This window comes from Heliangelus exortis, chromosome 13 (genome assembly GCF_036169615.1).
Source record: "Heliangelus exortis chromosome 13, bHelExo1.hap1, whole genome shotgun sequence".
Taxonomy (NCBI): domain Eukaryota; kingdom Metazoa; phylum Chordata; class Aves; order Apodiformes; family Trochilidae; genus Heliangelus; species Heliangelus exortis.
The window spans coordinates 8,629,235-8,657,075 of record NC_092434.1 but is presented as its reverse complement, the minus strand read 5'-3'; the positions used below and the strand labels follow the sequence as shown (position 1 = coordinate 8,657,075).

The following is a 27,841-nucleotide window of genomic DNA, read 5'->3' as shown; positions in this document are numbered from 1 at the left end:
AACTATATTTTACAAGAATTTATGGTTTTATCTTTTTTAACATAGATTATATTGCAGTTCTCACTTCTCTAGATTAATCTATTTCACAGCCATCTCACAGTAGGTTCCAATCTATTGCATGATAAATTGAAATAATTGAAATCTATCACACTGATATTACAGATATCAGACTGGAGGTATTACTGAATCACAGCTGCTTTCCTGTTTATTTTGTAGTTGTGGGCATATAGAATTTCTGTGTGAAACTCCCAGTGCAGCTTTTGCACTTTGCAGTCAACTTTAACTGCTCTGTAAGTCTTCAATAATCTTTCTGGGGACACTAGATGTTCTTCTATGATCCCTTCCATGACTTCTCAGCTGAGTATTACTACAAGTCTTCTACTTTTACCCCCATGACTGCACAGCCACATGCAATGTCTGACCCTGGTCAATTATTTGAAGACTCATCCTCTCCTGATATAAACAAAGGCCAGGACTCCCTTGCTGTAAGACAAAGCACAACCATATCCCGGATGCTCTAAATCAGTTTAAGATGAGGTGCCTGAGAGAAGTGAAGATGAGGTGCCTGCTGTTGGCAGTGCAGCTTCCCTCTACAGCTGTGCTGATGCTATTCATCTCGATCCAAACCCACAGGCTCCATTTAAAGAGATACAGCAACCTTTATCAGACTAAAGAGGGGATGTATCCTATCCTACTAGCAAGAGAAACAAAGATTAAACTAATCAGAAATAATACCACCAAAACCACACATTCAATTGTCCGTAGAAGTTTAACACAGAAAATTAAATACTCTACTGCCCCAACTGAAAAGATTGCTGTGGTTGTAATCCTGAGTATTTCTGGGCACTGAGCAAATACAATAGAGCCCCCTTTTCCCTTGCCTCTACATTTTCTTTTTCTCTCACTGAGAAAAAAGTATAACTTTTTTCTTTGTCCTCCTCCAGCCCAGAGCCCACATTCTCCATCTGGTTTGGTTTTTATTCATCTTATCTATTTCATTAGAGACCAAGGACAAGAAAATGCTCCACTGTGAAACAAATAATGAGTCTGGATAGAAAATCTGCAGCTTTGGGCTCTCTCTTGGAACAAAGGCAATGCTTCAGACAGAGCCCAGCAGAACAACTCTGGACCACCATCACCTAACCAGTGGCATCAGTTCTGCTAGAGATGGGAAGTACTTCAGCTCCAGCTCTCTCATGGATGCTGCAGGAGCTGCAGGTAGAGCTGGGACAGATCTTATTTTACAAGTGAACTGGTGTTCAAACAGTCTCAATTAAAAAAACAAACAATCAATCAAAACACAACAAAACTGTTTATAGATAGATTGCATTTTCCATTCTATTGTCTGGCTCCATATTTTATTCTACTATGACTACAGTGTGATGGTATTTTGCAGTATTAGGCCACCCCCCTCCAAACCAGTTAACCTACAAGCATTGTACAATAGTCATACACACATACACAGACTATTACTAGGGTGCTAAGACAAAATATGAGGATATTTTTGAGCTGACTAGAGAACCAAGTGGAGTGACCTTACTGGTCTTCACTTAAAAAATGGTGATATCCTTTTCTTTTTTGATATGACCTAGTGGCCATCATGCTAGGAATAAACTTTAAGAATAAACAGCTTTTCCCCCTTTTTTCAAACAAAATTTAATAAATAAATAAAAATTAAAAAATTAAAAAAAAAAATGAGAGAGGGGATCTAAACGCAAATCTTCAGACATATCCTGGTACCCTTGTAATCTTAAAAACATTAACTTAATTACGAGAGTGAACTACTTTATGGTAATAAGCCAATTACCTTGTGTACAGAACACAATCTACTGAAGAAAGGAAGTCATACTCATTCAAGAAATGTTTCTTAGTTCATTCTTTACATAAAGTATATTAATATGTTGGACACATTCAATATGCAGTAAACAAATACATAACTCTTAAGATGTGTTTTAAGCTTAAAATTTGCAGATGTGGATAAAAAAAAACCCACTAACTAAATAATGATGAATGAACATTTTGTACAAAGAATCCTTAATTCATGGAGGTTGCTTGATGTTCAGGCACTTCAGTTTTTTGGGTTAATGGTGGTCTGATAGAGACCTCTGTTACCAGCCACAAGCTGATGCAGCAGAAGTTAAACACCATATTAGCACCTGTATAGCAAGAAAGAGCATTTAAAAAACAACTAAAACCCACAACAAAACAACTTCCATACAAGTGGCTCTAACATCAGTTGTGTGAGTTACTGCAAGGCCTGACTGTTTTGCAGCACCAGTCTGCACTAACCTCCCACCACCAATCATCCACTAGGATATTTTACTCATATATTGTTCAGGACTATTATTTTTAAGCTTTAGTGAAGTTTATTACAGTTGAAGACATGCTTTTTGTGTAAAAAGGTTAATTCCATTATTATCTTCAAGTCAACTTATAAACCACTTACAGTCCACTGACAGATGAGGTTTAGAAAGCTTGGCTGGAGGGTCCTTGGACTTTGACAGCTTGTACCAAACTGAGTCTGCACTCAGGAAAATCTGCTGAGAATGTGTCTGCTCCATTCTTAATTCCCTGCCAAATGAGATACCGGGTAATACAGGTCACTTAACCAGTGACTGCCTCCCCAGGAAAGCTCAGTTACCAAGGCCCATTAGGTTGCAATTCATTACCTGCCATGCAGCATGTACTTGGGCAAGAGCCCAAGACAAAAACCACCTTTCACAGCAACCAAAGCATTTGAGATCTCTTGAGATACAGAGTGAATGAATACACACCAATGACCAGACAGTGGATATGTCTGATAATGAAATATCACAGATCATGGATTAAACAGGACGTCACTATGGAGGCTCTCAGACTTCAGATACCATGCAAGCACTACAGCAGATGATTGCAGATGTGTGAGGTACTGTGTTTAAAAATGGCAAACTTACTACAGTAAGCAAGCTAAAAAGGCTTTCTTAATACTTATTCCCATAAACCCGATATTGATATCTGACAATCTTAGATACTACCATGACAGAAAAGGTAAAAGAAGTATTGTTTTATTTCTTTGAAAATATTTCCTCTATTTGCCAAACCTACCAAATTTTAGACAAACACCAAGTTTTAAGGACTCAGAAACATCATATAAGGATCTTTGGAATAACCTGTGAACTCTTAGATCTCACTGGGTATCAAAGGAAGAGGAAGATTTTTATTCTTCCCCACCCAAAAAAAAAAAAAAAGAAAAGAAAAGAAATGCTTCTTGTGAAACTGGAAATCAAAAGCATCTCTATCTTTCACCGGACATATAACATTTTAAACAGCAGAATTACAAAGATGAGTTGTTTGTTATAGCACATCACACTATAAACCATTCCTCAGTTGCTGTGAAATCTGTGGTATTTTCATTCCAGTGATTATTTTCTGATGTTTTATTAGAAGCTATTCGAGAACATAATCAGAAACAGCATACAAAAGTAATTTAGAATCACTGCGTGGTATTTAGCCACTTTGGTCAGAAAGTGCTCTGAAAAGGCCTAACAGGATTTTTTTGGCTGCTACTTAGGGTACTTTGTGGTTGTAATGTGACAATGATTAAACCACAAATGATTTAGCAGGTTTTTTTGGTTGTTGTAGGGTGGGGTTTTTTTGCCAGCACAAATGTCACAATCTTACTAAAAAAATGAGGATGGCAAATTGTAGTAACCACTCCCCAAACTGGACTAAGGTTTAGTTACATTTAATTTCTGAGTGTACACAGATAAGGGCAAAAGGCCCAATGTCCCCTGGCAGTGTCACTGAAATGCAGACATAAAATGCAATCCTTGTCCAGCCAGCAATCTACTGGAACAGATTAAAATCTGCCAACATGCAGTGACCGTACCAGACATAAACCAGTAAGTTTTACAGTCGAACTCCATTTATTAAACAACCCAGAACATCATTTGAATACTAAAACCATTCTTTCTTTCCTCTTCACATGTGTTCTAGAGAAGTTTACTGTATTTTTAATTTTCATTTCTGATTTTTCCTTTTGGCCCAATAAATGAAGTACTCAGTAGATGCTCAGTTTTTGAGCTTAGTTTCTTGCAGCACCAGGTAAGGCAACTGCAGTGGGGAGAATGAGAAACCTGTGAACACTGTATTCAAACACTGACAATGTCTGGGCAGCACTTCAAAGTTTTATACACTGTGTGGGCAACTACCTGTAAACCCCACGGAGTCAGCATTAGATGGCTATACGGGTGCCTAATTCAGGGGTGCAATTTTAGGCTGCATTTTACAGTGGTGGCATGGCTACAACTGGCTGCTATATGATGAGAAGAGCCTGTTGTTAACTATCCCATCATAAAAAGGTGATGAGAACTATATTGACTGTTGTGTCATACCTGCAGATACATGCAGTACTGACTGCAGGGTTTACTAGACTTCAGCCTGCTCTGTGCCATGAGTCCTAGTGACACAGCTCCAAACCAGGAGGGACTCCTTCAAAAACCACCCCTCAACTCCTCAGTAAGATGCACCTGCCTGAGAGGAACAGGAGTTACTGAAGGGAAACATATAGGACTGACCACTGCCTCTAAAATTCAGACCTCTTCTTCAAAAAGCTGAATAGCATTATGCTATTCAGTTGTACCATGATGTTTCTTTTGCATCAGTATGACAAAAGTTTTAAGTGGTAAACCCATCCTCCCCATTATAAACCCTGCACACAATGATCGTAACACATCAGAGGCAACATCAAGATAACAGTCTGCCATGCTGAAGCCATAAGAAAAGCAATCTGAATGGATGTAGATCTGGAGCAAGAGGTTGGATTTTTTCCATGTCTGGAAAGATTCAGCACTGGGACTGAGCAGTGCTGGCAGATGCTATGGATTTTACTGCTTGTTCCTTCCAAATAGGTGTACGTTGAAAAGAAGAGGAAAAAAGATTGGGGGAAGGAGGGCAGTGCTTAGAGGGACTGGTTGCAGTGTGGAAACTTCTCAGTCTTTGAAGCTTAGAGGATTCTGTTTAGATAAGATTCAGAGCAAACAGCATAATCTATGTCTTGCAGGTTTGTACTCTGACAGCTACAGCTGATGCAGAGTCAAGATCGAAGGACTCATGAACTTTGTACTGCAACTCAAATTACAATGTGTAATGAGAGCATTTCCTGAATACCAAACTGGAAGAAAATCAGTGCACATCAGACCATGTACATGCAGCTTACTGCCCCCAAAGTCACTGTTAAAATCAGAAATGTACCATGTTATAATATTACAACCTATTGGGGGGGAAAAAAATTCTTTTTCAAAAATAGCCTTAAATCAAAACCCACTCACTGGTGAAAGGCTAAAAAACATGCAAGCCAATTTGGGCTTAGTACAGATTTCTAAATGTACTTACTTTGTAAAAGCAGCACCTTTGAAGAACCACTGACAGTAGTGGGAAGTCCCATGTGTGCAGTCAGGCTGGAAAGCTTCAGGTCTGCCCCATACCAGGGCAGCTCCTATAGACACTGTCCCCAGAAGGGCTGCTCAAAGACCCCCAGACAAGAGGGACTTCAGGGCAGGAAGCCCCAACTGTTTTAGCCTGGTTATATACACTTGGAAATAACTCAGCATTATTTTAGTCTCCCTAAAGTTGCAGTGGTCACCGTACGCATGGGTCAGCTCCTGCACATTAGTCACAGGCAGAGAGCAGCTCCCAGGAGATTTGCAGTCAGACTCGCAGTCTGAAATCTTGCATTTCAACAGATTGCTGGATGCACAGAGGGGACTGGAGGATCTGCTGAATTTGACAGAAAATACTGCCTTTTTCTTTTACCTCTTGCTGTAGGCTACTGACACTCTGGACACTGTTAGGTTCTGTGTCCAACAATGAGAACTCCAGTAATCAAGGACACTGTTTTTGTTTAATAATATATTGTAAGAATCAAGGATTGCAATATGATTGCCAGAACTGTCTGTTTGACTTTTAGTTCTTTCAGCTTTTATTTCCTATGTGGTCGCTGATGCCTTAACCATTTATTCTGAAAGCTAGTTACTAACCTCTCTGGTTCAGTCTCAGAGAACCACTGTTCAAAGGGAAACTTACTGATGAGCACTGATGCTAGGAAGAAAAATACAGCCAACTCCATTGAACAGAGAAGAGAGAGCAGACTAGCTTTTGCAAACACATATTAAATAGATGTACTATTCAATCTGTCTAACACAGTAACATATTCTTCACTGAAAGGGGGGGAAGAAGAACTTCTGCAATATGGTTCAGCAGAATTTGTGAATATGAAGTACTGATTACAACATGCTCTGAAAGCATTTGTTCTTCAGAGGAACTGGTATATAATCTTCAACCTCTGTCTTTACTGTTTTGTTTCTGAGAATAATTGTTTTGCTTCAGATAACTGCAGCAGATTAATAATGATTAGCAGTACTTTGCCCAAAATATGACAGTCTGAGTGGGAATAATTCATATAAGCACTTTGAAATTATTATAACTGTAAAATAGATTGTGCTCCTAGACCCTTCCCTGTTGTGCTAATGTTAAAAGGTCCAGTTTATAGTCCTTTTCTTTTTAAAAATTCATCAAAATGAGCTACTCCTTTTATACAGCACAACAGACAAACGTGCCCATGTGGCATTCTACTAAGTACAACTCTGGACTACATAAAATAAAACTCTAATGACTTGTGTGCCAAAAACACCCAGTGCATGTGAATGAGAACCTCGTACTTAACCTGGAAAGAATAAATATTAATAACAGTTACAATTATTTTCCTTAGGTCCAACAAATTTTAATCCTAGTTGAATAGAGTGACAATTATTCAAGCAGCATTCAAAATAATAGCAAAACCGAATAAATTTGAATTTTAAAGAAGTTAAAGAACTGTCATGGAAAAAAAAAAGTAGTCATCTGTGAAACAAATTTTGAATTTACGTGTTCCTAAACAAAACTCTGCTCAACCTAATGACAAAAACAACTGCCAGTAAAATGATCTGCTATGTTAAATACCCTAGCTATTGTCTTTCAATTAAACAGTTCTTAATTATTTGGGTTATTCTAATCCCTGCTCTTAGTACTACCAAACCTGAGCTAAATTCTCCACTATTTTCTAGTTAGGGAGATGTTACTAGACCACAGAACCAGGAATTACACCACTACAGTGAATTCAAATCACAGAATTTTTTGTTGTGTAAAATCGGTTACAGTCAAAACTGTGATTGTTCACTGAACCTACCTCCTCCCAACAGTCTCACTTAAAGAACTGTGCCTCAATATTCAGATACCAGAATGTTTTCAGAAGCATACACCATCCAAAGTTTGCATTCTAGTGTACAAAAACACAGACCATTCACCTTCTAAGGTCCCTGGGCTTCTATTTCTTGCCTTGAAGCTCACTATTGAATCCTTAATCAGCAGGCAAACAGTAAAGAGAAAACACTGGAAAACAAAGCAGCTGCTTTGGTTTGTCCTTCTAATTGACAATACTCCTCAAAAGATGTACATGGGGAAACTAGCCAAGGCAGGCCTCTCCATTGCAAAGTGATTAGGAAGCTACAAATCAGGAGAAGGGCACAAAAAGTGGAGACAGGGTTTCACAAAGCACCCTCAAGAATGAATTATGTTCATATGGAGACAAATGGAAAAAAAGGGATGCAGTTCTCTGAACTACACACAACTATATAAAAAGTTAAAGGCTGCTAGCAAATGTGTGTCTTTCCATAAACACTGTTATGTAACCCAATATTTGGTTAGTGACTCTCCCTAAAGAACTCACTCCCTATCTTGCAATGAGAAAGACTCTAGGAATTATTAACCTTCTGAAGACAACAACTGCTCTTTGGCCTTTGGTGTGTTTTTGAGAGCTCATCATAGGACAATATGATACTGCCAGATTTTCTGCACCAGTGGACAGATGGGTTAGAAGCTGCAAAAGAACAAGGGTGCATCCATAGGGACTGAAAAAGCAGACTTTTCCAGATGGAGAAAATCTTTGCATATTGCAGGACTCTGCCCAGATCTGTAATTCAACAGTGTGAAAGTTTCAGGTTGCATTTTGCCACACAGAGGTACCAAACAAACCAAACCAATGAACCAGCCCACAAAGCATGTGCTTAACCTGCTTTCTGTATACAGAACATTCATGATTACTTGACTCATAAATGCTTAAATGCATTTGCACCATTCTTCTAAACAGGCAAGACAGCTAAAGCACAGTGAGAACAGAACATTAAGTCCCATCTTCTGCCAGCCATCAAGAATTATTTCTCTGTCTAAGAAACTCAAACTTCCAAGGCTAGCACAGGATCCTTGAAACTACTTTTCAGAAATACTTAACTTTGCATGTCCTTATTTCCTGACACTGTAAATAAAGTGTTAAGTAAACTGAGGAATTCTCTACACCATCCTCAGTACAGCATCATAACAGCTTTCCACTATTAGCATGAAATACTGCCAAAAAGTTACAGGAAATTAAAAGCAACACTGAAATGCAAAGCAAACTATGAAGAGGAACAGGAAGAAGATTCTTCATGGGAGAAAGAGAAGATGATAAAGAATGCACATTGTTATTAAACTGGCAAAATATCTAGTCTCATTTCACAGATAAGCTTCAAGTGTTATTGCTCTCTTCCAAGCTGCTCAAATGAGCAGTGCTCCTGCCAGCTTGTATATCAGGAAAGTGATGTCTGTTCTGACTGGCAATCCAGAATGCCCATGCACCCAAGGCCTGATGACTGAACGCTAATATGGTAAATAAATGGATACGTGTGCTTTGTGCATGAAGTACATTTTTCTTGAATTGTTCTATTAGCAATACTGAGAAATGCTCAAGTACCTTCACCAGTGAAATACTCAAGATCACAGCAGTGGTTAGCTCTAAAAGCATTTATTTGCTACTCTGAAAGCAGAACCGGGGAAAAATAAGATTTTCATCAAGCCAGGCAGATGCTTCAACCATGAAAATGTAAACTTGATAAATAAGCTTGCCTGCAATTTAACAGCATTCAGTGAAGTACCCAATAGCCCATGCTTTCTAAAGCTTTATAAGGCTAATTGAGTATACTTCCCACACTCAATCCTCTATTTCAAAAGATTTCTATTCAGATTACATGCAAACTACAGAAAGTGCTTGAAACAAACCAACGTATAACACACGTTTATGCAAACTGACTCCAGCCTTTGGCATAAACTTCCTGAAAAGATAGATGCCAGTGTAAACACATGCCAGAAGAGCAAAATCTGGTCACAGCTACACTCAAGGAATTTAAATAAAAAATGAAAGTGGAAGATTAAAATACCTTTTCTATCTTATTAATAATTGTTTATGTTATTTCATTGAAAGCATTGTATGAAAAATGTTATGTGCCAATGGGGAGATGTTTGAACGTGGAAATTAATTTTGTCATCTCGTTCCTTCATGGTACTTTCTAGAATCCAAACATAATTGTATTGACAGCCTACTGTGCCATCAAGCTTGACAATTCCTGCTGACATGTATCAGTCTTTTACCTGGCTTCACTGCTTTCATTACAGCCCGTGATGACTTCAGCACTGCTTCATAGATGGCCCTCTGGTCAGGGGTGAACTTTCCATTTGCAGGGAAGGTGCAAGTGATGTCAGAGCCGTAGCAGTAATACTCTCCTCCCATATCAAACAGGCTAAGGAAACAGAGTGGGGAAAAAATGAAAATTTAATTCCATTGAAATAGTAAAACAGAAGAAACAGAAGATATTTATCTTTCTCTGCACCTGAAAATCATCTGCATTTTGGTAGTTGGTCATATAATCACCACTTGAATACTGTGCCTAAATAACATGAGATGACAAACCACTGCAGTCTCCTAGCAGAAGGTATGTGCACCGACCATGGACATCCTTATGGGCTGTGCTGGTCCTGGATGGAAACACTGAGAGAATGCATGAGATAAAAGTACATGAGTAACCCACTTCAAGTTCTTCAGTTCCAGTTCCCAGGACCTCTTAGCAATAAATAAACCAAGGCCTTTATTTCTTTCCTTAGAAATGCTAAGCAACCCAAATCAAAAAGCTGAACCTCAAAACTTAGCAAAGAAATATTAAGTGAATTATGGTCTTTTGTATCTAAGTGCCAAAAAATGTATGATGTTAATATATAAAATATCCCCAATAAAGACTGACTGCCACTGCTGAAAATAACAACTTTCCTTTAAGATAAACTTGTCTATCAGGGATTAAAGAAACAAGGATCATGGGAAAATCCAACCAGAAAAGACCATGCAGTACAGTTTTCTGCATCAGAGGTAGAAGAAAAAAATATTAAGTGCTTTCTTTTATGGGGACAAAAAAACTGGTTTAACCCCTTGAGAAGCATATTTATCTATACACGAATCAGTGATTCACCACTGATGGCTCAGATGCCAGAAATCAATCCACAAAAATAGCCAGTGGGTTTCTACACCCTTGTGAGAATCAGGTTAGACTTATGTAACACCACACTTCTTGAGCCTACCTGATAAGGCACTGTACTGGTTTCAGCAGACTCAAAAATCAGCAAATAACCATTTGGACCAAACACTACTTAAGCAATTACCTCTCCTCATTCATCACATATTGATTACAGAAAGGCACATTTTAATGTGAGACTTTGGTCTTGACACACACTATTTGTATAACCTTAAGTCATGCATCAGAGTTCAGATTGTCTATTTTTACTCTTCTTACAACCACCTCAAGAGTATGAGACTCTTACCATCACAAGAAACACAATATTCTTTCACTGTATTTGAAAATCCTGGATTTTTTTCTCCTCTTGCTTCTGCTTCAAAGCAGGGTCAGTCAGACAACACAAGCAGAAGGAAGGACAATCCACTGGGGCACCTTCTCTGCCACCTTGTCCTAATTACAGCAGAAACTAGGAAAACTGTCCCCAGCCACTATGCATGACTAGGTACAGAAAAGTATAAGCTACCACAAAAAGTGCTACAGTACTCAGCTGTAAATGTTCACCACTTCCATCATATCTGCTGCTGAAAGCAATGGACCGTAAGTAAATGAAGGCAATCATGAGAAAGCTGAATAGTATTTCAGCAGGGTTAGGACTCTCCTTGATGTAGTACTTAGACAAATATATGAAGATTTACATCAAGAAATTTCAAAATCCACCCTGAATTTTTTTCTATGAACAAATCTTTGCACTGAGTGCAAATCCTGCTGAAGTCATTGCCAGCCTCCCCAAACTGGGCAAGGTTCACCTGCAGGGAGACTTGCAAGACTGGAACTTCAGGAACAAACCTGATGGTTTACAGATGAGGAATGGCACGAGGCTTAAAGCTACAGAAGCAAACTCCCAAGGAGAATGCTACAGAGAGAATTGCCAAGTTCTGTACATACACACAGAGCTAACACAAAGACTATATACATTCACTTAAATATGAAATATAGTATGTTAAAACAGAAAGTTGCTAATTGGAAAAAGATACACAATAGACAGCAAATATCAGACCCACAGGGTAAGAACATCTACAAGTTGACACCAACAAAGCAACTGTAAAGCAGCCTAGCCAAACCTCAAAATCAGAAACCCTATCAACACTCTGTAAGTTTTGGTTTTATGGTTACACTCGCTTCTAAAAATAACTAGTGATACACACAGAAAGTTTAAGGATACAGAAAACTAGTCATAGCAACTAAGAATCATGTAGGAAGCTGCTACATTCTCTAATGTGCTAGCAAAATACAGATTTCAGATTAGCTATACATCTTTCAACCCTTTCAGAATCACAAATCAAGTTTCATGGGTCTTTGTGGGATCTGAAGCAGTTCTGTGTCCTAACTCCATTGCAGCTGCAACTGTGAGAGTCCATTCAGCCTGGTGATAGTAAAGCTGAGACCAGCAACTTCCAAACACCATGTCTATTGAAATTTGCTATGGTTTCTAAATTTTTGTGAAGAGTAGTTATTCTGAACACAGGTAAAACATACCTTTGTCTTTAACCTTATAATTATCAGCATTTTCTCCAACCTATTCATCACTTGATTGTTGCTAAATAGTTTTTTGAGTTACTGGAGCAGTGAGTAATGGAAAAAAATAACACAAAGCTGATGGAACACCAAAACAAGGCTCACAATCTAGGAAGGACCATTTGTTCAGGTTTTTTGGCTTCCAGACAAGAGGAGACATGAGGGAAGATGATCTTTCAAATTCCACCTCAGAGCGCAACACAGGACCTGGCCTGTATGCTCCAGTGAAAAAGTATCCAAACCAAACTGTACATTTGGGAGGTATTTTGGCTCTTACTGGGAGTTCTCTTCCCTTTAACTTCAGTTGGGAACATTACTTAAAATGTTGCCCAAGACATGGAAATAGCCCAAATATTGTAGCTATCCTGAGGAAATAATGGGAGCCTGAAAGGTCCCAGCTTCATATCTTTCCTTGCCAGACAAAATAAGTTGTGAAGCACATTTAAGTAAAATAAATGCGTGTTTGCTATCCTGTTAACTAAATGGAGAAAGATTCTAAAAGCGGATTATTGAAATCCTGGTTCCTTATCAAAAATTACATTTATTTTACCTCAAAATTAGATGGCAACTGCAAGTAAATGAGATGCTATTAATGAGTATTAAGGTATTTTAGTACATTCTCAATCACACGTACCAAATTACCTGCCTGATAATGCAGTCTTAAAAGGGGCATGTACAGAAACAACAGAAACAACTACCTAATGTTATTGGGACTATGATCAAATACAGCAGCAATCTAAAACTAAATGCACAAATGAAAATGGGCCTTGATCTATGGTTTATCTTTAAAGTACTGTTTATTGTAGCAGGACATAGGCAATAATATAATAAAGTATCTCCAAACTGTATTGTATTTCCCTTCTAGATGAATTCTTACATGTCTAGCAGACTGTATATGTTGTCTGCTTAAAACTTTATGGTGAATTCACTTTTCTGTTGCATGAAGAAAAATTTCATTTGAAAACAACCCTTTCCTCTCTCTTCTTTTGGTAAGGATGCAATTTTTAATTCCTGATTTCAATGAATGCAGAGATGATGTGTCTGAGGTTGTCAGGTTTCTGAGGTGTCTTTAACAGGAAGATGGCCAGGGAAGGTGTTGCTGATCAGACAGATGCATGTGGCTATATGTCAAATTCTCACTGATTTAGCTTGAAGCTGATGAAGTCTTTTATTGCACACTCAACCTCTTTCAAAACCTGAACAAGAAGCTAATCTTGCTTTGCAACACTTTGTTGGGAGAAAAACAACGAATACCTACCTGGTTTCATTTCAGGGTGAAAAGTGCATGGTATACAAAGCAGATTTAACATTCTGAAGCACTGCACACTCTATAAAAACTCCATGTTACTATTTCAATTGTTTTCTAGAATTGATAGAAGCTACCCCACAAGTAAAAGCTGCATAGCAAAAATATTCCAATCTCCTTGGAAACATGGGCATAACTCTCCTAAGGAAGCTTCAGTTCTGGGTATACATACAATCTTTCATTTCAAATGTACTGCAACACTGTAAACATTGTAACTAAAACTGAACAATGCAAAGTATGAGAAAAAAGTATATCAGTTGCTCTACTGACAAAACTATTTATGTATCATCAACATGTTAGCCAATGGCATCCAAAAAAAGGCTTCCTTCTGCATCTGTCTTAGAAGACACCTTTAAAAATAATTAAAAGCATTTCATTCTTTTCATAGGGAAAAGTTCTGACACCATTATTTTGTATATAAACTGGTATTAAGTCGAAAAGAAGCAGAAACACATGCCACAGCCATGCAAAAAGGATCAGCTGGATGTGTCCCTCCTCCTTACAGGAGCTTCTCTGCCCTTCCCCAGCAGGTCCCTGGTGCTGTTGGCAGTAGCTCTTCCACACCTGACTGAGCTGTGGTTCTGCTCCCCATGCAGGAGCCCAGGACAGGACTTTAGAGAAAATATTTCAAGTGAATACAGGCTTGGTAGTCAGTGCTGTTCTGAAATGCAACACAATGTGATGCACAAAAGCTCTTCTCCCCTCCTTTACTTCTGAAACAATACAGACAAGTAAGATGTGGCCATGTTACTTTCACAGAATACTGGCATCAGAAAATGTGAATTTATAGTTATGTTTTTGGCTTCCAAGATGAGAAAAATAACAGATGTTTTGCTATCAATTTTAGCTTTCTTGAACTCAGACGGTGAAGCATCACAAAACACTTTGCGTAACGCTTCATATTTTAAAACTGTAGACTATAAACAGTCATTGTATACCATTTAAAAAAAAAAATAAAGCATTATCTTCCTCTAAGCATGTGTTTTACTTTTATAGGCTTGCTGACACTTTTATTGTCAAATAATTTGAAACTGCCAGGCAATGAAGCAAATTATGGCCAATATCACAATGGGAAGCAACACTTTATTTGGGATATCTGAGCCATGTGTATGAATTGTTATGATCCAACCACCAACCCAACCCTAAGACAAGCTCTCGCAGGCATTTCTTGGGCAGCCTACTCCCATAAGCTAATATGTAAAGCTGTCACAGTCCTGCTCTACATACCTGCTTGGTCCGTACACTCAGGTCTCCTCACATTAGTTAGAAAACCAAATTATTCTGCAGTTGTTAATGCTGCAGAGCAATGGATTTTCTCCTGCTGCAATGCACTCTGGCATGGGGCTGTACTGAATGCCACCCGCCTGGGACCCACATCCCACATTCCCCACCCCCCAGATTTTGTTCTCAAGACAAAACCTTCCCTTCCCTCAGGAGGGTTTTTGAGACTAGCAACCAGAAAACTGATATTGCCATATCCTACTGTGCCCTCCCGATGCCTCAGGTTAAAGGCACACAGGTATGAATACTGATGCGCTTTACTCAGTGATATTTACTAAGGTTTTAGGGGTTTGAGCCATTAGTAACCAAGTATGAGCAGCCACAAAGATGAGCTAGTGCCAGCACAATCCTAGGACAGCAAAACCAAAGGTACATGCAGCCTTTTTCTCCTCTCATTGGAATAAAAGCCAGTCATCTCCAGCTGGAGATCGTATTCTGGGTGATTTCACTCTTTGCTTTACACTTCTGGCAGCAATTGAATCCTTAAGGATCCACACACTAACAAATCTGATCATTTCTAATGCAATTTCAAGCTTAAGGGAATCAGATATCAGCATTTTTATATACATCTTTGGAAACATGACAAGTAATTTGGAAATAGGGTGCTTTAATAGCAGACCAAAAGGATAAATTATAGTAAATGATATCACAAATAAGAAAATAGAGAGTTAGGTGACACACGCTTTTTCATCTACTTACATCCCGAAGATGTTGTCAATTGAAAAAGCAACACTGGGTAAGGTAGCATTGCAAACATCAGCAGAGGACTGGAACAGTACTGTGTAAATCCCTTCCATGCTCAGGAAGGTTTTTTTTTTTAAGAGATGTGACCTGCTTCCATCTGACATGGCACAGAGAGAATCTGTACTGGCTCTGTTTTCAAACCCTGGAGTCAAAAATCACCTTAGAAAAATGCTAGAGAATATTTTTTATGTAGAAATTTGAGTTCTGGGTATTCAAAAGAAAACACCAAGGTTTTGTTTAAGCTTCTGTTCAAAAGAAGATCCTGTAGCCCACACAAGTAACACAATTACACAGACACAAAATGGCTACATGACTATTCTTCATCTAGCTGCAAATCACATAACCGTGTGGTCCCATATTTCTTTTGTTTGTCCTCAACTATGTCTTTTCATCTTATCTACCTCCTCCATGACATTCCCATCTTTGCTTCTCTTGTAGCACTTAAGGCTTTCCCAGACTATTACAGATAATGGGAGACTTGTCTCAACCTTCTCTCACAAAAGATGACAAGATACGAAGATTCGCTGCTAAGCTTTTCTCAGATAGGAAGAGGGTGAAAAAAAATAATATATCTGTCTACACTGAATTTTGAAGGAGTGAGGACTGCATGCCCGTACCTCTACAATGCTAAACTACAGCAACTTCAGTGGCTATAGCAAGAATATGCAAAGGTTGGAGATGGTTTCATTAATTAAAGAAAGGGAAAAAACCCAGACAGTAACCAACAAAGACCCTCCAAATATATTCTCTACGTATTTGTGCCCTGCACTGCCCAGGGCTTCTTCTCAGTGCAACAGACCCAGAGACACCAGCTCCCAGCAGCAGGACAGCCATGATGCAGCAAAGAGCAGCAGCAGGGGGGTGAGCCCCTGAATGTGTGCCTCTGCTCTGCTGCTCCAGCCCCACAGCCGAGAAAAAATGGATCCCTTAATCCACAATAGTGTTCTCTCACAATTCTCTAACAATGAATGGAGCCAGGCAGAATTTCAGATCCATTTATCTCACAGGATATGAAATCTCAAACTCAATGAATTCACCAAATGAGCTGCACGCAAGAGTTGGTTCAGTAAACACCCGTGTATTCCAGTAAGATTTTATGTGCTATTTTCACACACAGGTTAAGAACTCCCCTACCTGCAGTATTTATCTCTTGGAGGAATCTAACAGCCTAAAGCTCCTTCACTAAATAAACCAGTTTCCTGGATGAAGTATAACCTCTCTTCCACCCCCGTGCAGTTTGCACTAATGCCTTATTAAAAATGTTTAGCTTGCCAGAGCAAAGAGCCAAAGCAATTTTGATTGGCTTGTTCACAGCTAAATTTGCCTGAGCACCATCTCCCAGTGTTTCTGCTAAGCAGGGGGATGTCTCTAGTACAGAAGAGCTGCGTACAAATAAAGAGGCAGGAACGCCAAGCTGGTGGCTCTGGTTTAGGAGGAGGCAGTGGCAGCACTGGAGACTTCACAAGATGCTCAAGGTGAAGAGTCACAGTACTGCCTACTTGACACCTCTGCTAAAGCCACATAGGCAACATGCCAGAGATCAGGAAAATTCTCAGGTGAAGTTCTGACAAAAGGGTTACCTGTTTAACTTGTATTTTTTGCTGAATGGGTGATTTTAATATTTTTTTTCCTCCCGGCTTTATTATCCTAATTATTATCCATTTTTAGCTGATAAACTTAGCAAGCAACAGTACTCTCTTTAGCAGAGACAATTCTTTGCTGAAAAATCAACCCAAGAGCAATGCCAGCAAACCCCAAGTTTTGGCCAGTTTCCATCTGTTAGGAGCCTCCCCATTGGAGAGGAGGGATCTGGGGCATTCATGGCTCCAGCAGACTTGCTCAAACAAGGAGCAAAGATGTCAGAGCTGCAGGGAAGAGAAGAGAGCATGCAAGGAGAAACCTGCACTGGCAGCTGAGTACTTCCCACTCAAACCAAAGACAGCAAACCTCACTGGCTTCTCACCAGAATGTGAGATACCAGCAGAGGGTAAAAACAGCACATCTACATTTTCAAGTTACTGAAGTTTTGCAACGAACTAAACCAGTCCATTTCTACATGTGTACTGAGAAGTGGAAGGTACCTACTGAAATTGAGATGTAGCAGTTTTATACTTCTAATGCAGGACACCATTCTCGGGTGTTAACATTTGACCTTGAGAATCTCAGCTTCCAGCAGCTGTTTTTGGACACTCTGACCTGTGTTCTCCAGCCTGGACAAACAACCACTGAAGATCACAGGAGTAGGTGAAGTGTCAGGCTTTACTTATTGATTTTTGCTGTAAATACTCTAAAGTTTTCTCATGTGTGTATGTGCATGTTTGCACACACACATGACCATGTAAGTAAAAGGCTAAGATTTCCAGGTTTTTTCTATGATGAAAACTGGGCCAGCATCCAATGGTACAGGTTTGTTTAGTTTTTTAGACATCCTATAGTCTGTTTTTGGAGTTGTTCAAACAACCTCTGAATTATCAGTTCTTAAACAGAATCCACCACACTGGATTTTCAGAGTACAATGCAGAAAATTACAAATGAGTGGAAAAAAACAAGACAAGACAGTTGCCAGCTTTTCCATGGACAGGTTCAAATGTTCAGGCCAAGTGCACAGTAATGAAGGCAGCCCACAGTATTTCAGAAAAAGAGGCTGCCCATTCCCTAGTCAAACATGCCACCCACAACTCTTCTTTCCTATTTGGAAGGAATACCTCTCTTCACAACACCTCAAGTCCGAAGTACAGTACTGCAATGTACATGTGAAATCAGAAATATTCTTGCCCTAAAGACCTATGTCAACTCAACCTAGAGGTCTTGCAGAATCCTTACACCAGAAGGATTCCTCCTGAGGCCCCAGCTCTTCAATACTGTGCCTTCAGCATGGGGTAAAACAAGTGATTCTCTGAACAGACACAAGAACCATCAAAGCCCAGAACATGAACTGGGAACTACATCTGGTTCAGGGGGGATTTACAAAGGATGTGCTGGAGACTAACTATACCTTCCCTCTAAGATGGGGTTTACAAGCCAGGCAGAGTCACTCTAAAATTGTATTTTGACCTATACAATTGAGTTCTCCACATCAAGAGCAAGGAGGGAGATTTTGATACTGATATCTGCTCAAGATAAGCAAAATCCATTAAAAGTACTACTATCATACTTAATGTGTGTCTATACTAACAAAGACCATTATAAAATGTGGATTACACTGAACAGCATTTATAAATTATCAATATTAAATCCAAAGCTATTAAAAATACTAGGTTTTAAAATGCTTATTTTCTTTAAAGAGATTAACACCCAATTCAAATCAGTCCCACAGCAGCCAAAGCAACTTCACAATTCTCATTTTTTTTCACACTGTGTTGCGAATGCTAAGCTAAAACTGAGAGATAAAACTCATTTAGAGGTCACAACTAAAAAGACATTTCACATACACTATAGAGAGCATAAAATTAAGATGCAGATCATAAGACAGCACTTAAAGTTAGAATTTGTTGCAGCAAACATGCTTAGCATGTTGCTAATACTTAGCAACCTCTGCTTTAGTTAAACAGCCAATACATTTTGGATAGTTGGCAAACTCCTACCCTGAAATAACCAGTACTAACAGAACACATATTCAATTAGAGCAAAATTATTGTTAATTCTAGCAAATATATTTTTTTCTATTTTTAATCAAATTAAAGTTTTCTAGATTAGCATAAAATTAATATAGTCTATATGTAGAACAAAATGAAAAATACCTACACCTGATGAAAATAGTAAATATTAATCAAACCAGAGGAATCAAGCCAAAGGAATTATTTCAGAAATGGACAGCCAGTTGATTTTGCAATCAACCAGTAAGTAGTAGCAATGCACTTCATATTATTATTAGAAACAAAACCATAACTATCAACAAGTTGTTTCAAAACTGCAGACTGAAAGGTTAAAGCTAACCATATTTTTTGCATATTATTACAGCACCAAACTTCAAAATACATAAAAAACGCACGAGGCCAAATGAATATACTGGTCTCACCCACATAAAATAGTTGAGCATTTACATCGACACATTAATATCCTAGGATCTTAAAGGCAGTTCTTTCAAGAAGTAATAAATACAATATTTTGTTCCGTAGGATAAATTGTTTTAATAGCAAATAATTAAGTACTTGGGGTGGAAAAGGGAGGACTTCTACTATTTGATGCAAAAAGATTGGTCAGTTCCTGCTTTTTAATACAACATTGCCCCCACCTGGACAAAATAATTTTGGTTTATAGCTTGGCATTAGTATCATAAAACTTGATAAAACACAGTGTATATTCTAAAAAGGAGTTTGAAAAAGAATAACAACAAACTTCTTCCATCTTTTGTAGTACACTTCATTCCAAGTTTCTGTAAGCCTTTTAATTTACCTATTGAAAGCCTCCTTGGTATTTTCCTGAAAGAAATGATAGCCACACAGTATCCCGTTTATATTACACACTTATTCCTGCAAAAAAGTATGGTGCATCTTCTACAAATAATATTGTAAAACATTAAGATCAATACTCTGATATGTATACTGCTTATGCATATTGTGGGTATATTTAAAAGATAAATGCACATATGTATAAGCATATAGCTTATACAGAAAAAGACAAAACTTTGATTGTAGAAAACCATGTAGTATGCTTTTAGATCAAAGAAGTGAAATCAGCAAAGTAACTTCTATTTTACCTAATAGAAGGCCAAGCTTTCATGAATAACCATGAACAACTGAATCCAACCAGGTTTTGCAACAAGCAACTTTCTTTTGCAATATTCTTCACACACTGTGGAATGAACAACAACTCCAGGAAGCCAGAAAATTGTCCTTTGTCTCTTTTGAGTAATTTAAAATTACAAAGCCCCAAACACTTAGCTTTGTACCTCTCTCTTTCATTCAGAACAATCTTTTGCAACTACCTGTACCTGCAATCAAGACAAAATTCCCTGTGATGAACAAAGCTTCTGAAATGACAAGAGGAATAGTTCTAGAAGTTAAACAGGATCTTTTGACAGCACCAGAAGACATAACAACACAAAAAAATAAAGATACATACAAGTGCCAATTAGCAGGAAACAGAAGTTTAACACAACTTGAGTGGGATGCATGTTACACACATAAGGAAAGTGCCCCTGGAAGGCTGCTGTGCCTTTCCTCTGGCAAGCACAGCACATTACCAATACCAAATCATAGGACACTCATCATCTCCTCCCAGAGAACACTTATTTAGTGCCCCCTGGTGTCAATATTATTCTGATACTTTAAATTTGTATTGTAATACTAAGGAAAGGAAGAGAAACAAAAGTAGTCCTCAGAGTTAAGGTATTCTGATACAGTCTTTTTGCAACACTGTACTGTTTTCCGGATCTCTAACTTTGTTATTTTGCTAAGTAAACAATACCTGTCCATATAACCAAGAAATATTTAAAACAGATGCATTATGCTAAAACTGTACTTCTTTGACAGGACGTGCTTGCTTTTGTGACACTAAAAAAAATTCCTTAGTGCTTAAATTCTGAATGCAATAGAACTATTTGCAGGTAAAACTTGTTTTACTGCCAGCACCAGTGGGCTGTGGAAACAGCAGTGAGCTTTTGTAGCAGGAAACGTCCTGCCTGACCAAGGACATGGAACTCCTCCTGATGCTTTCACTGAAATCAATAAGCTTAAATCTGAGAGTGTTAAAAGAAACAGTCAAATAATAAGAAAAACATCATCCAACAATCCAACCTGCTTCCACCTAAACTTCTAAAGCTAGTTTTATTTTATAAATAATGGGTAGTCTGACTGTGAATACAAGGTTAATGGACTCTCCCTCTGAGGTCTGCTGCACTGCACCAGTAGCTGATGCTGCACCTTATTTATGCTTTCACCAAGAACCCTCCTGATCAATGACACTCTGGCTCTCCCTTCAGGCAGGGATGGTGTCCCCTGCTGGCTGCCCCTGCTGCACACACCCACAGGTGGAGGCACCAAAGCACCCATCTCCCACAGGGAGCAGACACAGCCCCAGGGCTCCTCTGCTGAGGGTGCTCCCAGGGGGACTTGCCCAGGTTTGGGGGAAGGAGAGCACCCATGCACCCAGCAGCCCTGAGCTGGCACAGTGGCTTAGGAGGATATTTCAAAACATTAAAAATGCAGAGTGCTTCAGCACAATAGACAATACTATTGCACTTTTGTAAAGCCAGAATGGCTTTACAATAACTAACCCCTCAAAATGTCATCAAGTGCTTGAAGGTCAGTGAAACTGCCAATAAAGTTGCATACTAAATGCTGAATTTTCACTGAGACACTTTTCTCAGATAAAATACCAAGACTTATAACTCATGATACCTGCAGAAAACTATCTCAGATAATAGCCTTATCTATTTCAGTGACATCTGGGGTCAGGCTTACTTTCTCACATTTCTATTACTTAAGTGTGAGCATCATCATGAAGAATCAATCTTTTTATTAAGATCACAGAAGCATTTTCTATTTGTCAGATGTTGCAGGAGCCCTGCTGATCAATTGTAATAAAACAATCAACTCCTGACGTGCCTTCAGTGTGCAGTAATGCCAAGAATCCACAGAAGCAGGCTGCAAGAACCACTATGCAGCAAATTGAATGCAATAAACTATCATTTTCCTGAAAATCTTCTCAAAATCAACATGTAAAGTACACACTTCAGGTTCAGCACTCTGATGGTTCCTACAAAAAAAACCACTGAACCCCAAAGGTGAGATGTTTACTTAGCCACAGGCTTCCTCTGCTGTGCCATATCTATTTTGATATCCAGCTTTCCCCTTCCCTAACAGCTATGGCATGGATCCACGTTGCTGCCCTGGCAGGGCAGGGGCCAAAGAGAGAAGACAGGACCCATGGGGAATAGCTTCTTTCATTTTTAAGAAAGCAGATACTTTCATTTTTCAGAAATGTGATGCTGATTTGTTGACACCAATCCTTTTTTGCAGAAACACACTGGCTCTGACTGAACTTTTCACAGATGCTTTTTCCCAGGGTCAAGTCATAACTTTGTGTCCCATGAAGGTGCACTAACCACTGAGCCAGTCTCTTTGCCCAGCGTGAACAAAAGCAAAATAGCAGCAAAAGGAGAAATCATGAGACATTTGCCCAGGAAGAATGGGCAAGACAGAGGACATCATGCAATGCACAGGAGACCCAGGTGCTCATTTGATCTTGACTTTTATGTAGCAGGGAGTTGGATCTCTGCTCCTTGAATTTGCTTGATTTTTTTTCCCCCCTCTTGAGTAACAACTTTTAATTTCATTCTACTCCCTGCCAAAATTTGAAAGGCCTTTGTTATCCAGACAGCATTGTGAGGGCTCGAAGGGTGGCTCAAAAACCTCTGGAAATTTTGGTTTAATTACTCTCTTACTCTGGCCTTGATCAAGGCCTCTTGTGTATGGAGCAGAAGACTGCAACCTACAAGAACTTTTGCTTATGACTCCACTTTCTGTATTACAAAACACAGCTACAGCCTCCCTGCAGAAAGAGCAGGCATCTTGGAACATCATGAGTAATGTAATACTTGGAACAACGCAGTAAGGCTCAGTCTTGGGCTCAGTTTCTACACAAGCTGTCACAGGTCTAAGATGACAGAAGAAAATAAGTATTTGTAGCTTAATCTGGCTGTACACCATCAGTGCAGACCATGATTTGCAACATCCTGAGTGGAAGATTTTATTTAAAGGTAATACCAAATGAAAGGGTGCCTAGAACTGTGAATCACCAAGGTGGTCAACCTACACATCTATCTGTTTGACATTTTTGACCATGAAGACAACATAGACTTACTTAGGAACAGACTTTGCTTTAGACCACATTGATCATACTAGGTAAGTGTTCACTATCTAGATGTTGTAGTACATGAATACTTTATATAAAATGCTGACTTGCTGTTATTGCAATATTTATATCAGTATCAGTTCAATGCACGTATCTACTGAATACCTAAACTTTTCCAAAAGTATTGATTTCTGTGTCAATCATAATGCTCTGTGTCAGTCAGCTATTTTGGTTTTACTACGTAGTAGTCCAGAAATGGCAGCCTTGATTAGCAATACAGTCCATATTAAAAAGAAGTGTCACAAATTCTCTTTAAATTCCCTGCCTTGCACTGATACCTTTTGTGAAAGAAACTGCACCTGTAAAAATGTGGATTACAATGCAGTATCAGAGATGTAATTCCATACCAGTTTCTTACAGAAGCAATGAACCCATTTGATGTAGATTAATTTTCAAAAATTAATATCATAAAACCAGGCTGCTCTAAACCTAAACAGTTTTTAAATGAGGAGTCAGAATAATAGTCTTTAAAAAAAACTAAAAATGCCCATGATATCCTGTTGATACCACCCAATCCTTAAAAGAGCAAACAAAGCATGCACTTGAATGTTAAAAAGAAGCAAAGCATTAGTCTTCCAGATTCTTTCTAACATTCAGGTGCTTTGCAGACTTATTTACTAACATACTGCATGGCACTGCTTTGTACATAAAAAGCGTGAGCAGCTCATTTCTGCAGAATGTTAGCTATATCCACTAAACAATGTTAGGAAAAACATGAAATTCTACTGAATAATTTAATAAAACTCATATCAGGTACCCAATCTTCTGATTCTACTACATACAAGTATAGGAGTCATTAAATTAGATTTATAACAAAATACTGGCAGAAGCAGAAATAACCCTTAAAACACTTCTACCTCTTTTCACCAAAACTAAAGCCACTTTTTCACTATGTTCAGAGCTTGCCAAGATTATCCAACAGAGGGCTCCCAGTAGCTATTAAAAAGCTCAACTGAGAGCCAAATATATGAACTCTAACATATACATAGAAACTAGCATAGAGTCAATAACCTTTTCTGTATGCACACACACGCACACCTATGCCCAATTTAGAAATTTGTAAAAGCACACAGTAAAACCACCCAGGCAGTGGTGCATCACAATTTCATGCTGCTCAAGATTTTTTCCAGACCGCTATTTTTAACTGTGGAAAATGAGAGCATTTTTAAATTGCCTTTACAAAATGAAATTATATTTTCTTATAATTTCTTTGCTACCACTTGAGAAAATACTAAGAAAGGCATGTGGAGCAAAATTTGATGGCTACATGAGTATCAGCCAGTGCAAGGGGCAAGGCAGAGACTGAAGCCTGGGCGCTCGTGCTCACTCATCACTTATTTGCTAAAGCAAATCTACACCTGACAAACTCCATCTTGTCAAGAGAAAGATGCAACTGGACTATTTCATCAAGAGGTTATTTCCAATTTGTTGTCTTCACTGAGATGGTTACAAAGTGGGGTTGCAGAACAGAAGTTTTGAAATGCTGAAGTAATCAATGTACTTGGTTGATTATGATTTTCTGACATTCAGCTGTCTGAGACTAACAAAACACAAATATATATTTTTTTTTAAGTTTGCCAATGTAGAAAATCTGAGTTTGCAAAGAGTCGTAGTATGTGCATTTGGGGTCTAGGTAGGACTTCAGCCATCAAGTAAGTTGTCTTTAGAGACTGTTAGTACAAGGGTCTTATAAATAACCTTCACCCTGAGGTCTCCCAGTAATACTACTCCCCTCACCACTTAAAGGCATTAATTTCAAATACAGAACATCAAAATGCATTGTGGTATATATTCTCTCAGTAACATACACTACAGGTTTTTTTTTTATTCAAATGCCACAGCCAATACAGTGTGTGTCATGTCAGTGTGTCCTGCCTGTTCAAAAAACCTAACAGCACTTCTCAAACACAATGTGATCATAAGTCCACACTATTGTCCAGCAACAAATTAACATCAGTATTTGATGGGTTGAGTACAATATTCATCATAGATAAAGATAACACATAAACTATTGTTATAGTATTAAAAAGATTGTTTTCCATAATAGCTTTTGAGCATATCTATGGTAATACTCATTTCTTTTCCTCCACAACTTTACATTCAACTATGAAAATACACACCCACATCCCTTTTGCAAGTGCTACAAAAGCCATCTAAAAGGTATCTTCCTCTGAATGTCGGTGAGTAAGATATCCTCTGAAAGTAACTCTACACTTTTCTAAGTGCAGGATTTTTGATCAAAGTCTCAGGCGGTGAATTACAGAACCCAGCATTACACACCACACAATTAGGTTTGTCTTACAATTTACAGAAATGCATTTGGTGCTTTAGTTCACCCTGCTTTTACTTCAGTCATACTGCAATGCCCATGGACATGCAATACAAGTAGAGAAAAATTTATGGTATTTACAACTGTATTATTGCTAGACTCAATATTGCTAGGCAATGCTAGACTCTAAGCTAAACCTTTTTAGAAAATTTTGGCACAATACAGAACTATACATACTCTGCCCTAACCTAAACTGCAATGAATTTGATCTTCTCACACACTTAAAACTCTGTTCTCAGGCTGGGGTCCCTGGGTGAACAGAAGCATTTGGAACATCTTATGCAATTTGATGCAATTCTTTAAAAGTAGACAATCCTCTCTAAACCCTCCACCACAACATCAGAGCTTGAGGTTTGGAAAAAATGCAGATGTCAATTTTTGCAACTGCCCTTGTAATTAGAATACAGCCACTTCTTAAACTACATTGTAAGTGTCTTTGGCACAGAAGTGTCTGAAAACAATCTTTTTTCCCTTTCAACTGCAGATGTAGGTATACAGGACCTTTGGAAGAAACATGACTGGTCTGGCATGCAACATTACATTCTGATTTAAAGATCTGCATTTTCATCATTATGCAGCCATAATTTCACTGATTAAGTCCAAGAGTACATACAATGCATGTATGAAAACAGCAGTAATGTAACAAAACAAACAAACAAACAAAAAAAATCAAACTCTAATCCTTTACTTACCACAAGTCTCCATCTTGAATAGTTCTATCATTTGGGGCTCCAGCATGGCCATAGTGTAAAACAGACGAGTTCTCCCCACTGGCAGAAGAAAATTCAGCACAATCAGTAGAAGAAGGAACACTAACATGTACAACACAAGAAGGAGCATTGTGACCCATAACACTGTAAACATCAGTGTATTGATATATTAAGCACAAAATTTTGCAGTCTATGAGAAGTGCCATGGGCCCTGCCCTAACATAGGCTATAAAAGCACACCCTTCAGCTCACTTAGCAGAAATGGGTCCAGAATGGGCATTTTGCTACCCTGGCTGCAAGATAAGACCTTTCTGCAGAAGAAACTCAGCACAGCTCATATAAATACTTCCCACATCCATGACAGTGTTAAAGAAGCAATTATGCAAGAGTAATTTTTCAACCTACACCCATTTAGTTCTTTATGGATTTTTTTTAATTACTAAATGACAAGTTTCCCTATGTGAGGTTAAATATTCTGAGGCATGAAAACCTAACCTCCACTGAAGTCACATCTGACATTTTTGAAACACCCCAGGAGTCAGTGAGACTGGAAAATTTCAGGTGTTGAAGTAAACAGCTCCTGTTCACCTCTGGCATGGGCACGTGTGCTCTCTGCTGGAGTGGATACACTGCACACTGCTCAGGGAGCATTCACAGCATACAAAGTCAGCAGACATCACAGACATGAGAACTGTCACTCTTTTCTTACCTGTTATTAAAAATCATACTGCAAAGATTTTTATTCCTAGAAACCTTTCAGATTCAACTGCTGATTCACAGGAATAAAACATCTCTAGAGAAGGACAGATCCTTGTTCATTGCTTTTGAAGCTCCATGATCCACTCAGTGACCTATACTTGTCCTTGGCATCCTCTCTTGTCTACTGATATTCCCCCAGGTCTATCACATATCAGTTAAAAGACTGGCGAACATCTCATGCTTTACCTATTTTTCTTTTGCTATTCTCCTCAGACAGATGCTGTCTCTCTCTTTTTCTCTTCAGAAAACTAGAGGAATTATACCACATCCAAAAATACATGTATTGGGTCAGGGTTACTGAGGCATCTCTCTGATCCCTCCAGCTGACTTGCCAGTCTGTATCTCACCTTTCATCAAAACCATGTGTTATTTTGCTCAACTTTGGTTCTTTCAAGTTTTGACGGTGGAACAGTTCTGTATCTAAGGTAAAGGAATCTAAGGCAAAAGGAATCTAAGGCTCAATTTCAATAAATCTTTTGTTGTATCTGGAATAAATGTGCCCTCTGACACTCATCCTTTATTAGACTTCTGACACGTTCAATTACAAAACCAGTAAACATGTACTGTATCAAAGAGATTACCTTCAGGATTCATTAAGAGCTTGTGATCCATTAGATATTTAATAGATCACTGGGTACTCAGATGCAGTAACTCCATCAGCAATGACTATGGAGGATAAAGTAGATGCCACCTGAAGTTTCTGAAGGCTCTCAATTAAAAGGGTGGGATCACGTTAATACCTTGAAAGCAGTAAGTTTTTATTGTTAAGAATATTTCAGCATGTAAGGATCATGATGTAGTAAGGCAGTGAAGGATGTTTCAGAATCATGCGAAGGATTTTCTGATACAAACTGTATTTCTTAAAATTATATACAGTCCAAAGAGAAAA

At 38.5% G+C, this 27,841-nt stretch overlaps 1 protein-coding gene and 1 long non-coding RNA gene across 4 annotated transcripts in view; both read right to left on the bottom strand.

Annotated features, from left to right (window-relative positions):
* LOC139802023 (uncharacterized) overlaps positions 1-27,841 on the bottom strand; it is a 316,071-nt gene that overhangs the window by 178,230 nt on the left and 110,000 nt on the right. The gene's annotated exons all lie outside the window — the stretch shown is intronic.
* PEPD (peptidase D) overlaps positions 1-27,841 on the bottom strand; it is a 126,741-nt gene that overhangs the window by 21,111 nt on the left and 77,789 nt on the right. For all 3 annotated transcript variants that reach the window (XM_071756739.1, XM_071756740.1, XM_071756741.1), the window contains 2 exons: positions 26,176-26,253; positions 9,478-9,626 (listed from right to left, as the gene is read on the bottom strand). In XM_071756739.1, the coding sequence (XP_071612840.1) occupies positions 9,478-9,626; positions 26,176-26,253 (227 nt within the window). The remainder of the gene's footprint in view (positions 1-9,477; positions 9,627-26,175; positions 26,254-27,841) is intronic.